This window comes from Papaver somniferum, chromosome 4 (genome assembly GCF_003573695.1).
Source record: "Papaver somniferum cultivar HN1 chromosome 4, ASM357369v1, whole genome shotgun sequence".
Lineage (NCBI taxonomy): Eukaryota > Viridiplantae > Streptophyta > Magnoliopsida > Ranunculales > Papaveraceae > Papaver > Papaver somniferum.
The window spans coordinates 27135993-27150495 of record NC_039361.1 but is presented as its reverse complement, the minus strand read 5'-3'; the positions used below and the strand labels follow the sequence as shown (position 1 = coordinate 27150495).

Here is a 14503-nt window from a genome sequence, read left to right as displayed (position 1 = left end):
TTGTTCGTCTGCTCAAACCCACCGCCCCACAAAAGAAAATGTTGGAATGGCCTTTATCTGGTGAATGTGAAAGGTTCAAGACGATTATAGAGAACTCGGGGTTATATCCTGCTGTCGAGAACTCTTTGTTGGAAACCGTATTGACGCCAACCTTATATAACTTCTTGATCCTCTCCATGAAGTCGGTGATTACTCTTGGAGCACGGCATGCCTTGCATATTTGATGGAAGAGTTGAGAAAGGCGTCGAGGCTAACAACCAGCCAAGTTGGAGGGAACGTGTGTCTATTGCAGGTTTTTATCATCTCTATTACTCAATTAATAATTATGCTTATCGGTATAAAATATGATTAATAACTAAAAGTTTTCTGTCTACCAAATAAGGAATATTCGGTAGGAAACATATGTTTAGGTCTCCCGAATGTTAGTATTCGTCAGATTTGTTTTCCATTTACTTCCGAATATGATATATTCGGGAAGTTATAGTTAAACTTACCTTCCGATTATTCAGGTTGAACACTTCAGTCTATACTGTGTCTAAACGTTGCATATTCGGTAGGTTTATTGTTTTATTTTTTTCCGAATATTGAGTATTCTTAAGTACATGTGTTGTGTTTTCTTCCGATTATACTGTGAAAAACTCAGACTCTTCTGTGTCCAAATGTTTCTCATTCGGTAGGTTAATTTTTTTTTTTATATCCGAATATGATATATTCGGGGAACCAGTATTTGACTTTGCTTCCGATTATATGTAGTTCAAACTAGAGTTTACTGAGGTATATTTGATGTAGATTCGGTAGAAAAGAAATATGATTGTCTTTCGAGTATGTCGTATTCGGTGGGTGAGTTAGTTAAATTTCTTCCGAATGTATGTATTCGGAAGGACTGTAAATACCTAGGCTTCCAATTTTGAAAAATCTTGTTAAACTCACTTTCCTAATAGTTGTGTTTGTATGTATACAAACATGGATCTATGAGCACTTCCCTATCCTAAAGTTGGCGACCGAGAAAGCTGAGTGGCTTAAAAGTACTCCTAGAGGAACAAGGTGGATGTTTGAAGACAACCGTTCTAGGTCAAAAGAACCGCAGTTGATTCGCATGAGGGAGGTTTTGGATCAAATGCAGGCCTCAGATGTATGCTTTGATCCATATAAGGAAGACCGAGATAATGGACATATAAACGGTAGGTCGGACTTGTTCCTTTATTTTGGACCGTTGTGGCACCCCACAGGGTATGTGATGTACAACCCATCAAGAGTGATGCGGCAAAATGGTTATGTCCAAAAAATACCAATGGAAGTTGTTAATGATGATAAATGCCGTCTGGAGTTGGATAAATGCTCCTCTAGTAGTGACACTTTGACGATAGTTCACTCAGGTCCACCATCCGTACCAGAACACTGAGATAAGAGGACTGATTATATTATCAACCCTGGCCAAAGAGTTGTTACTAGAGGTTATGAAACTGTTCCTGGATATATGAATTGGTATCGTTCGGTATCCCATCTCTTTGTTATCCGTGAACTGAAGTCAAAGTCTATTTCTGAGGCGGCAAATTATAATTGTATCATCAAAGGAAAGCTAAGTGGTTACGATAGATTGGTGCGTATTCTTATTTTATTTTCGTTCAACAATTATGCTATAAATCTTATGTAATAACCGTTATGTCATGTATTAAAGCAGGTGAAAATGTTCAAGCGTGTTTCCAAGTTTTTAACATCATGCGTCAGGAGTGGACAGCCCACGCCAGTTGAGAAGGTAAAAGAGGCCAGAGACCTAGTTGATAACATTGATAATGAAGAATATTCATCCAAGTTTGGGAGCAAAAGAAACGAGTAACAAAGGGTGTTAAAAGAACTAGAGCTTCATCGAGAGCTGCAGCTGAAGCTGAAGGTGCTGAAGATGAAGAAGAAGAAGCTGAAGGTCTTCGTCAAACCCGTGCTAGTCGTCGTAAAGTCAAAGGAAAGAAATAGATGACAATGGTTTAACTTAGATGTGTGCTATAGTTTGTGCTGGATTATGTGGTTTGGATCGGATTTTAAGTTCGTACATTATGTTTATGGTTTGTGAATGACAACTTTTATGGTTTATGAATGCTTTTTAAGTTATCTTTATGATTTCATCGATGACAGCCTTTTAGGGAAAGATAACAGCCTGAAATTGTTGAATGTTGAACAACATTCGGAGAACTACTATTTAAGTTATCCCCCGAATGTTGCAAGTGCAAACTCATATTCGGAAGTATATGTATATTTTTATCTTCTGAATATAACTTGTTCAAAACCAACCATGCCATGGCTCTAGGTGGCTCAAAATGCCAAAACCTCAGCATTATGGCAGGTTTAGAATTTTTGGCCACTCTATATTCGGAGGTTTGAGAGATTAGATTTACTTCCGATTATTACAAGTTTCCAATTTGAAGATTTTCAAGTATTTCAAAATTCTGAATTTTAGGCCACTATATATTCGGTAGACAAATATTTGAATATCGTCTGAATATAGTAGTAAAGCATTTCGAAATTCCAATGCTTATGGTCGTTCCAAAATGCCAAAACCTCAGCATTATGGGAGGTTTGGAATTTTAGGCCACTCTATATTCGGAGGTTTGAGAAACTAGATTTACTTCCGATTATTACAAGTTTCCAATTTGAAGATTTACAAGTTTTTCAAAATTCTGAATTTTAGGCCACTATATATTCGGTAGACAAATATTTCAATATCGACCGAATATAGTAGTTAAGCATTTCGAAATTCCAATGCTTATGGTCGTTCCAAAATTCCAAAACCTCAGCATTATTGGAGGTTTGGAATTTTAGGCCACTCTATATTCGGAGGTTTGAGAGACTAGATTTACTTCCGATTATTACAAGTTTCCAATTTGAAGATTTTCAAGTTTTTCAAAATTCTGAATTTTAGGCCACTATATATTCGGTAGACAAAAATTTGAATATCGTCCGAATATAGTAGTTAAGCATTTCGAAATTCCAAAGCTTATGCTCGTTCCAAAATGCCAAAACCTCAGCATTCTGGGAGGTTTGGAATTTTAGGCCACTCTATATTCGGAGGTTGAGAGACTATATTTACCTCCGATTATTACAAGTTCCAAATTTGAAGGTTTTGAAGTTTTTCAAAATTCTGAATTTTAGGCCACTATATATTCGGAGGTTTGAGAGATTAGGTTATTTAACGATTTTCACAAAAAAACTAGCCGTTAGAACTGTATTCTATATAAGGAGGGTATCCTCATCCCCTTCCGTCCTTTTGATCGTAGCTAGGGCCGCCTTAATTATGGACAAAGAAGACAAGTTGTCGGGGTCGTCCGCCTTTATTTTACTTAAAATCGCACTCGCTTTTTGGATCTGCATAGTCTTCACCGTCTCCATTTCTTTTGGTTTTATCTTGGCAACTATTATATGTCCTATAAGAGTATCCGGGTCATCGTGGTTGTGACAACCATTATCAACTTTAAACATTTTCCACTCTTTACCTTCCTTACCTTCGGGCTTACAGAAGACAATCTTAAACGGGCATTCTATTTTCTTTGAATTGCTTCGGTATTTCCTCTGCGTCTTCCTTACGTACTTACTATTCTTTCCCACGTGACTCTTTTGATCCCCACCTCGCTCACAAATCATTTCAAACCGAGTGCCACTCACATGTTTGTTTTGAACTACAACGCACATGTTCTCTTTTTCCTTGTTCATAAGCCATTCCTTTGCCTCCTTCTTACTTCCAAATGACTACACGCGCATATAACAAAACAAATATCATAAGTATAAGAATTTAACATACATATTTGAAAAAATAAATAAATAATAGTAATGAACAAACCAAATCATTTGAATAGCGTAGGGAAGTATCGGGCCTCAAATAGAAATCATCAACAAACCCTACAACGGCCTGCAAAATGAAGCAACATGTTTTAGTACAGTAATCAGAAGATATTTAGTAAGTAATACAGCCGATTGACCAACAATCGGAATAATATTGTGTGCCCTGAACTACTGAATTCAATAGAAAGAGTTAGACAGTCTCCTGAGTACAAAAAAAATAAATAATCAGAAGATATAAATATGATAATACTGCTGAATACTGATAATCGAAAGATAAAGTAATTAATATTCCTCCATTTTTCAAAGAACAAAATATTTTACAAGTTTGTGAAAATTTTACTTTGGGGACATTCGATAGACCATGTACTCTACATAACTGCCGAATGTAAATATTTTTTCAAAGAAGAATTAAAATTTTAACAAGTTTGCGAAGATTTGATTTTGGGGCCATTCGGAAGAAAATATACTCTAAAAAACTACCGAATGTAGATATTTTGGGAAATCAATTTAGGGGTTTTCGCATATTTTGGGGCTAATTGGGAGAAAATATACTCTGTATATCAACCGAATGTAGATATTTGGTATTCAGTATGTTGTATTCGGTAGATATTTAGATACATTATCTACCGATTCTGGGTAGTTTATGGCATTCAATGCATGCATTAATCGGGTTTTCTTGTTTACAAACACATACAAACACATTCAAAGTGGGTATTTGAGTTTCTTAACACAATACCTGTATGTTTGATGCATCATTAGTTTCAATCTCGGGTGATTCGCCGTTTTCTTCCATGAAAGTGTCTTCTAGGGTTTCTTCTCCACAAAAGTTTGGATCATTCAACATATACCCCAAATCGTCTTCTCTTAACGTTCGCGAACCTTCAACATTATGTTCTTCACGATGATTCTCAGCTTCTTCTTCGTATCCATCCATTTTTGTTGATTATTAAAAAAAAAGAAGGGGGTTTTCCCTTTTTTCCTTCTTCTTCTTCTCTATGACAACAAATGAAAATAATGAAACAAATTTCACCAATATACTACCCTGACTACATTCGGAGGTAAAGATTTTAATTTACCTTCCGAATGCATTTGGTAGATAGAAATCTAATCATATCTATCGAATATGTAAGGGAAATTTTGCCATTACGATTTACGAGAGATAAGGGCTGGCTTCAATTTATGTCTGGGTGACCCTATTTTGTTTTATTGTTGGCCCCTAATTCCTTTTGAGTGGCCCCTAAAAACGCCAGGGAAAAAAAGAAGAGAAAAATGGTCATTTTTTTGTGTTAAGAGAGAAAAGGAAAGAAAGGAGTGGTCCCCTTTTCTGATAAGAGACAAAAAGAAGGGAGATAAGTGGTTCGTCCACGAGCAGATTAGTAAACTCATAACATGTGACTTTTCATTTATGGAAACCCATCTATCTTTTTGACATACCCAAATAAGAAAATCAGACTTATCTTTTAGAAACAGAGGGAGTTCTAAGTTTTACAAAATCTGAGCGTCAAAAAAAATATCTTATTTTTAAATACGAGTAACTTATCGCCATAGTAGGTGGACCATCAAATTGTGGTACACCCATAAGGTGAGCTGTGTGACTATGATTTCAAGCTTATGAATTTCAGTTTAGCGAATTTGGAAAGTGCTAGTGGTACAGTTGAGGCAAGATCTAAAAGATTTAGGAGATTAATTGATCAACCAGATGATATGGTTACAAATTTTAGGAATTCATGAATTTTTATAAAAGTAATCCAATGGACAACTTCACAGTGTCCGTTATAACATTGTTATCAGAATTTTCTTATAGTCACTTGCATACTGACGTGGATATAACATGCTTAAAAATTGAAATCTAAAATCTGAATAATATATCAACCAAACAGCATTTTGCCACATCCAAAGTGGCGAGTAACACATGAAGTCGGGTGTGTTTGACATCATTTTCGAACTCTGATACACAACTAAGGTGTCTATAGACCCACACGCGCAGACCCACAAGGGCCAACCATTATATATAGAGGGACTTCTGAGACTCACTAGAACAGAGGAAAAGATATAGCACAGCACAAAAAACACTAGAGAGTGAATCGCACAAGATTCCAAGTTTTGTTCACCGACTTCACCAATGAACGCCCTTGGCTTTTCTCTTCTGACTACTCATTTCTTACTTATTTGAATCTCTCTTTATTCGAATGCTTCATTCCATTATCAAAAACACAAGCAAACTCTATTCTTATCACTACTCTCTACACTCTAGATATCTCTCTCTGTTTCAATTCAAACTTTCATAGTTTAAACCTTCACTCTGTTTTGTTGTACTCTGTTTCAAACAATGGCGATTGATTGCATTGCAAAAGCATCACAAATAGGATCACTAGATGAGAAAAAATCACCATTAGTGTTTGATGCATCAGTATTCCAAAAAGAAAAAAACATACCCACACAATTTTTATGGCCAGACAATGAGAAACCATGTCCAAATGCACCAGAACTTCCTGTTCCTTTGATTGATATTGGTGGGTTTTTATCGGGAGATCCTAACGCTGCAATAGAAGCTTCAAAATTAATAGGCGAAGCTTGTGAAAAACATGGGTTTTTTCTCGTTGTCAATCACGGAATTGATTTCAAACTTATTCAAGATGCTCATGTTTTCATGAATAATTTCTTTGATTTACCATTGATTGAGAAACAAAAAGCTCAAAGAAACCCAGGTGAACACTGTGGTTATTCAAGCAGTTTCACTGGTAGATTCTCTACTAAACTCCCATGGAAAGAAACTCTCTCAATGCGCTTTACTCCTCAAGAACAAGAGAATCATAAGATGGTTCAAGATTACATACTTCAGAAAATGGGTGATAGTTTTTGCGATTTCGGGTAAGAAAATATGTTTTTTCCCGCAATCAAATTCAATCATTAGTACTTTAATGACACCGTTATTAAACTTTAGCTTGATTACGGAACTGATTTTTTTTTTTTGGTGATAATTTACAGGAAAGTTTATCAAGATTACTGTGATTCAATGAATAAACTGTCATTAGGGATAATGGAGTTATTAGGAATCAGTCTTGGAGTCGGTAAAAATTATTACAAGGAGTTCTTTCAAGGAAATGATTCCATAATGAGACTTAATTACTATCCAATTTGTCAGAAACCTGAACTCACTTTAGGAACCGGTCCTCATTGTGATCCAACTTCTTTAACTATTCTTCATCAAGATGATGTTGGCGGTTTACAAGTGTTTGTTGATAATAAATGGCGGTCTATCACTCCCAATACTCAAGCATTTGTTGTCAATATCGGCGATACCTTCATGGTACGTACTTTGCACTTAAACGTGCGCCGCCGTATCAGTTGTTGTTGACAGTTTAAATGGGTGTATTTTTTTTTAAATGTAATGGGTATTGATTTTTTTTTTTTTTTGTATGTCGTGTATAACAGGCTTTATCAAACGGGAGATACAAGAGTTGTCTACACAGAGCAGTTGTAAACAGTGAAACACCAAGAAAATCGCTGGCCTTTTTTCTATGCCCTGACAAACAGAAATTGGTGGTACCACCAAAAGAACTGATCAACAAGGGAAGTCCAAGAATGTACCCTGATTTCACTTGGGAAACGTTTCTTGAATTTACTCAGAAACACTACAGATCTGATGAAAAAACTCTTGATGCTTTCACCAACTGGATTCAACACAAAACCAACTGCTAAATCTTTCTATCTCTCCCTCTCAATCTCCATGTTTGTCCTTGGAACAAGTGTATGGGAGGAGGGGCAATTTAGGAAAATGGAATATTAATTATAGAAATATATGATATACATAGAAGCTTTTGTTATTAGTAACTAGGTGCTAGAGTTTAGTAGAAGAAGCTAATGAGATTTTTAGTTAATTTTATTTTATATCAGTGATGGAAAAGCTAGCCCCAAAAGCACATACGAATTCAATCAATAAAAAGGCTTCATTGAGCTCCTCTAATGTTGTTACTTCAATGTCCATTTGTTTGTATTTTTGTATTTTTTTATTTTATATGATGTTTTTTTGTTTATTATTTTAAAATTCAAAAAAATAGTGTAATGGAAGCAGATATGGTTAAATATAGGGATTTTGAAACGGAAATGATATTCACAGCTCCACTTAGAGCTCTATTCACAGCTCAAACGCTAGGTGTTGCAAGAGTATTGGTTCATGATTTTCAGCCAGGACCCACCGCTAGATAAAAAGGTTCACCATTTTAGAGATGTGGGGTTTAGATGTCCTGAGCTGTGAGTAGTGTGGTGTTTTTGTGCTGTGAATAGCACCACCGATTTTAAAATCTAATCTAATCATTTTGAAAATACAAGTATAAATAAAATATTTATAAAGACGCTAACAAACAAGATGGGGAGCTTTCATAGCTTTTCGAGTGGTATGGATTTGGATTCCGCTATTGGAACTTTGCACTATGGCACTATCTGGTAATGCAATGTTAACATCTTAACCATTTTTAGTACTGCTTTATTTCTCGGGGTAATGATGTTGTCCTCGTCGACAGCTTAATTATGCGAATTTCGTTATTAGACTTGTTTCCCTAAAAAAGATATTATTTTCGTTTCAAAAAGATAAGTTTGTTTCATATGTAATTTCATGTGTAATTTTTTTTTCTTTTGTGCATAAAACAAACTTATTTTTCTAAAACAAAAATAGTAAATATTGTGTTCTTTTCTTTTTCTTTTTTACCGGTTCAACTCTTCAATACTTCTTTCTATCATCTTAAAAATGAAAAAAAGAATACGCAACTTTGCAGCAAGCCGAATTATAGAGGATAAACCGATGCAAATGTATAACTGCCTGATTATATGTACATGTTATGTGTCTGTACCCCGTACTAGGTTGGATAATTTATTTGTTACTCCTTACATATTACTAGGTTGGAGTAATTAGTGTACTAAGTAGGAAGTATGAGAGATTACATGCAGTTGTATGTTTGGAGCAGTTTATGATAATCTTTTCGTTTCAAAATAATAGACTGATTTCATGTATAATCCGCAAATAAAACGAATCTACTATTTCGAAATAGAGGGAACAGTAGTTAAAGTGGTTAGCTATGTAATGAACGCAATGAATTGGAGGTCCATGAGCGAAGGCTAAAGTGATGCAACTGTGATGTCTCTTCCTGTGAATATCATGCATCTTCAAGCCTCATTCTCTTCCCAATTTACCATTGTATTCTTCTATTCCTCCTCGTTACAAGTTGAGCATATCATTGTCATAATTCATAATTAAATAACGTGATTACCACCATAATTATGTATTAATATAATTAATGTTGTCTTTGTCGCACTAACTGGTCCCAAATCCCATAGGTATTATCAAAATTAATTTCTCAACCAACAAAACAAAGATTTTTTAACTTCTAAACTATCAAATTAAGTATAAATCACAAATAATAATAACTCATTAGTCTTCATGCAAAACAAATCAAAGTATAAATCACCACCACATCAGCTGATTAAAGAGTATAATTAACTCTTAATAATTCACACTAGTGCGGCCAAAATTTTGGGTTAGTTTTCAGAAGGAAGGAGATGACACATCAGATAGGTTGATTGTTCACAAATGACACGTGGAATGACCGTGAAATCTTTGGGCCCCACTGAAGATGATAGAACTGAATACACAGAAAACAACAAAACCAAATAAAACAAACATAGATAAAACAATGTATTCATGTGAGTACAAAATCGAGTTTGGACAGTATAAATAAAAATAGATTGTATGGATAGTTTAAGATATAAGTTGTCGTTATGTTTGTCCTCAATTGCTGGGACATTCTTTCAGATGATATAGTTTACGTATTAGAGATGAACACTCCTCCAAACCAAACTTAAACTAATCTTTTTAAAGGGTTATGGAATATACAAAAATGTATACGTGTTTTCACGTATATGTACGGAGGTGTACACAAAGATGAATCATTAACTAGAGACAATACGATTCATTGTGTAATCATCATGAACTACAAAGCAATAATTTTGCAATAATTACATATACTATCTTTAAGTGTCCATTACCAGATTATATAAATATGTTCAGATCTTAGTTCTAGATTTTCCTGTATTGTGTCCGTATGTGATTGGTTGTTAGTACTTATAGGGTTACGCCTGAAACATGAAAAATAACCACACCTAGATCTGTTTTTGTGGCATCATTACCACCCTATCATAAGTATCGGACTATCATAAGAATAGTCAACATTACGGATGTCAAGAAGGTCGTCAAAAGTCAAGAGAAAAAAACAAACCAAGTACTGCTTTTGGTGCATGTACTTTTAAACTCAATAGCTAGGCTGTACAAATCAAAAATCAAACACACGCAATCAATATTTGGCGTTTGTAGCTTGGAACTCGGTCATTAGTTTTTCGGTAATAGGGAAGGCTCTTCTCTGTGCATCACTTGCCAAAACAAAACACAAAAGATCGGGGTTGCTCGGAGAAAAAGTAAGTTAAATGGCACAACAACACTTTTTAACAACTAAAATAATGCTCAATGCGATAGCAACTATATTGTTAGATGATGGGCATTCAATGCAAAATCAATTGAAAAAACTCCAAGAAAGATAAATCACATGATCTTAGATTGTCCGGACAATATGGACTAAAAATCTCACCACATATGCATGTATAATCACATCTGTATATAGATCTCAATCTAGACTTGCGTTAGTCAGTTGATTACTACTTCGGAAGTAGTACTAGTAGTGGACAAGTGACTAGTGCTTTCAGGTCCTTCATCCATAGTTATGTGACTCCGGGACGACAAGAGAAAAAGGGGTTGTAACTTGTAAATCGAGACGTGTGGGGTATAGAGCCCACTGGGGAGGACGTGGTGCACACCCACGTGCGCGTGTGATTGTCTGTGAAGGCCGAACAAAACCAACACACATAGTTATGATGAGGACCAAGCCGCCAACACAAAGGACAACGAGCCTACATCTCTCACTCTCACTAACTTTCACTACCTGCCAAAACTGCTGTCGTCACTCGGTAACAACTTGTCTTTTTGTTTGTCTTTTTTTTCCACTCTTTATCTCTTGGGCAATTTAACAAAGTGTCCAGCTTCCTACCATATATTTAATAAACCGGCCAAAAAATTTAAATCTTTTATAAAGTGGCCTTTCTGTTAGATATAACACCTGGTCCCACCAAAATGGTCCACCAAGCTGACTTAGTCAATCATGGGGCTTAAAATTACCACTACATCCTCACCCTTATGTTATCGATTCTTTTTTTCATTCATTTCTTCTTGTTTATGTTTGTCTCTCTCTGTATCTCAATTCTTCTCATCGAACTCGGATGATTGATGAAAATAGAAGTGATCTCACAAGCAGTCAATACCGAAGATGTGGTTATTAGTGAAGAAGAAGAAGAATGGTTTATTAGTGATATTTGACAATTTTAAAGTTTTTAGGGTTTTGCTGGATGCAGCAGCGAAGCTGAAGTACAAATCGAAGATGAAGTTGAAATCGGGGATGAAGAAATCAAAATCCAGGTAAGAATTTTAGAACCCACACGTTAATTAACTTAGTCTTTAATGAAAACACATGTTTGGATGGTGAAATCAATTGATTTCGATTGTTTGAATTCTAGGGTTTGGGGCTCTTTCCTTTTCTTTTTTTTTTGTTTAATCAATTGACTTAATTTGCAGTTGTGATTGAATCATCGATGTAGAGAAGAACAAAGAGGAAGAATGAGTCTTGGCTGAAGAGAAATCAAGAAGAGAAAAATGCAGGATCGTGTTCGAAGATAAGAAGAAGCTGTGAATGTTGATTTCCATGGGTTTTTGATGAACTAGGAAGTTAGGGTTTGTCGAGATGATGTGAAATGGAATATATATAAGACATGAAAGAAATTGGGGAGATTGACAAAAATCAGGGTTTGAAGTGCAGTTCAAGTAGTTGTTGAGTATCTGTGACAGATTTGAAGCAATGGGTTTGTTCTTGAATTCAAATTGACAAGTATTAAGATATTTTGATGTTCTGCTGCTTTAGTTTATGATGAGCAGGTGTTGGTAGTCACTGGCAAGGATGTAAAATGGATAGTTGTTAACCAAGCAATAACCAGGTTATGAAAAGTTGCTTGAGTTGAGCTCAAGTTGTGAGTAGTTTTGATCTGAGATGATAACTCATGTGGTGTTGTTGTTTTTTAGAAAGGAAGAAGAGTTGTTGTGGTTGATTGGCTAAGAAGATGATGTTGCTGCTGAAATGAAATTGCAGGTGCAGTTGCAATTGGTGGTTGTTACAGGGAGAAAATGAGAAGTGGTTGCATCTGTTGGCTCATGTTGTGATCATGAAGTTGTTGCAGGGGTTCTAAGTTCAACAAAATGCAAGGATTAATGGGTTTGATTTGTTTCTCTTGTTGCTTACAGGAAGATGAAACTGAGATGACATTAGTGTTATAACTAGGTTCGATGTCAGTTAAGATGAGAAGGAGAGTAAGAGGATGGCTTTGTTTGAATGAGTCTTGGCTGAAGAGAAATCAAGTAGTTCTGGTGGTGTTGGAATTGTAGTATATGAGTTTGTGGTGCTATTGAAGGTTGGTGTGGTTTTAGTGGAGCTTATAGGTGTCGGTGTAGCTGAAATGAAATTGCAATGGGTTGCAGGTCCAAGATAACAAAACAATGTGTTGTTGTGCTGCAGAGAAGCTACAAAAATGACTTAGATGTATGCTAGGACTGTGCACGGGTGAAGAGTATAATGGCTTGAATATGGCTCAGGCGAGTTGACTCACCAATCCAGACTGACTCACCGAGGGTTAAACTGTCTTTTACTAAGGAGTTTAACTGACACGCGTGTATTTAACGACTGTTAACAGTTTTTTGAAAAAAACGGATGGAAAAGGTCAATCTCGGCCACTTTATATAAACATTCAAAAAAACGGCCATTTTGTGAAATAAATTACAAAAACATGGCCACTTTATTAAAAAGCCCTTATCTCTTTTCCCTATTTTGTTAACAAAACGACAAGATTTTCTTTCTTAAAGAAAACGACAAATTACTAACTCTGTATGTTTTCAAGTGACGACAGATGTCGTAGGATTATTATATCATCATCATCATAGGATTATAATGGTTGGACCCACCATTCTTATCGATCTGCACCGTTGATTTAGTACAACATCGATGTATCCTTATGGTACTGATGCCGGTTTGTCCTATGTTTGTATACAAAGATCATCGAGATAAGATAGAATTGCGGGGGTCTGCAAAGGTTACTTGGATTTTGATGTGTTGAGTTGGCGAAAACCTAGCCCATGTGTGAGGCGCGTGGGTTGTAGGGCAACACCAACTATTAAGTACATCCACTGTTACCATCATTTTATTCCTCGCGTTTTCAGGGGCCACTCAAAAGAATTTAGGGACCAACAATAAAACAAAAAAAGTCATCCAAAGGGAAAATGTAGCCAGTCCTTATCTCGCGTAATTCGTAATAGCAAAATTACCCTTATATATTTGGAGGATATGATAACATTTTTATCCTCCGTTTTCAATCAGAAGACAAAAATTTACTCAGACTTCCGATTGTAGTCGGTGCAGTATTAGAATGATTTTTGTTTCATTTTTTCCATTTCTTTTTCATTTTTGAGTTGTTAGAGTTATAGACAAGAAGGTGAAGGAAAAAAGGGAAAACCCATTTTATCACTACAAAAATGGATGGATATGAAGAAGAAGGTGAGAATCATGGCGAAGACGATTTGGGGTATATGTTGAATGATCCAAACTTTTGTGGAGAGGAAAACCTAGACGACCCTTTCATGGAAGAAAATGGAGAATCGCCTGACATTGAAGCTAACGATGCATGTAAAACACAGGTATTGTGTTAAGAAACTCAAATACTCGATTTGCATGCGTTTGTGTGCTTTTGTAAACAAGAAAAACCGATTATTGTATGCATTAAATGCCATGAACTACCCAGATTCGATAGATAATTTCTCGAATAAACTTACGAATATAACACACTGAGTACCAAATATGTATATTTGGTAGTTCCAAGATAGTAGTTTACTGCCGAATATGAGAAAAAACCCCAAACTGGTTTTCCAAAAAAAATCTACATTCGGTAGTTATGTAGAATTATTTACCTCCGAATGGCCCCAAAAACGAATTCCTCAAAAAATTTCAAAACTCAGTATTCTTATCCTTTACAATCGGTAATAGTTTAACATTATTTGTCTGCAGAATATAACAGTGGCCTCAAAATAAAATTTCCGAAAACTTGAAAATCGGATGTTTATCGATTAAAGTTATCTCCCGGTTATTTATATTCGGCTGTTTTACTATATATTTTAGATTCCGATTATATCATTTTTTGCACTCAGAAAACTGTGTACATTCATTTGCATAAATCAGGTGTTTTGGGTAACCGATAGGATTCCGAATATAGTATATTCGGCAGTTTGACTTATTTAATAACCTCCGATTATTGTAAAATAATTTGTTGCTTTCATATGTAGGCCGTTGAAGAGTTTGTTGATGATTTCTATTTGAGGCCCGACACTTCCCTATACTATGCAAACGATTTGGTATACTCATTACTACTTTTCATTTTTTTCAAAATTTATATGTTAAATGGTTATGCTTATTAGATTTGTTTTGTTTTATGCACGTTTAGACATTTGAAAGTAAGAAGGAGGCAAAGGAATGGC

At 35.5% G+C, this 14503-nt stretch overlaps 1 protein-coding gene across 1 annotated transcript; it reads left to right on the top strand.

Annotated features, from left to right (window-relative positions):
* The first annotated feature begins 5885 nt into the window (after positions 1-5885).
* Positions 5886-7812, top strand: LOC113275009 (gibberellin 20 oxidase 1-D-like). The gene is made up of 3 exons (XM_026524436.1): positions 5886-6702; positions 6820-7141; positions 7267-7812. The coding sequence occupies exons 1-3, from the start codon at positions 6161-6163 to the stop codon at positions 7531-7533; spliced, it is 1131 nt and encodes a 376-aa protein (XP_026380221.1). The 5' UTR covers positions 5886-6160; the 3' UTR covers positions 7534-7812.
* The last annotated feature ends 6691 nt before the right edge of the window (positions 7813-14503 follow it).

Excerpts from the sequence above, each read along its gene's own strand:
- LOC113275009 (XM_026524436.1), top strand. The coding sequence starts at position 6,161 with ATGGCGATTGATTGCATTGCAAAAGCATCACAAATAGGATCACTAGAT. Across the intron at positions 6,703-6,819 it reads GATAGTTTTTGCGATTTCGG|GAAAGTTTATCAAGATTACT; the intron begins GTAAGAAAATAT and ends GATAATTTACAG. Across the intron at positions 7,142-7,266 it reads ATATCGGCGATACCTTCATG|GCTTTATCAAACGGGAGATA; the intron begins GTACGTACTTTG and ends CGTGTATAACAG.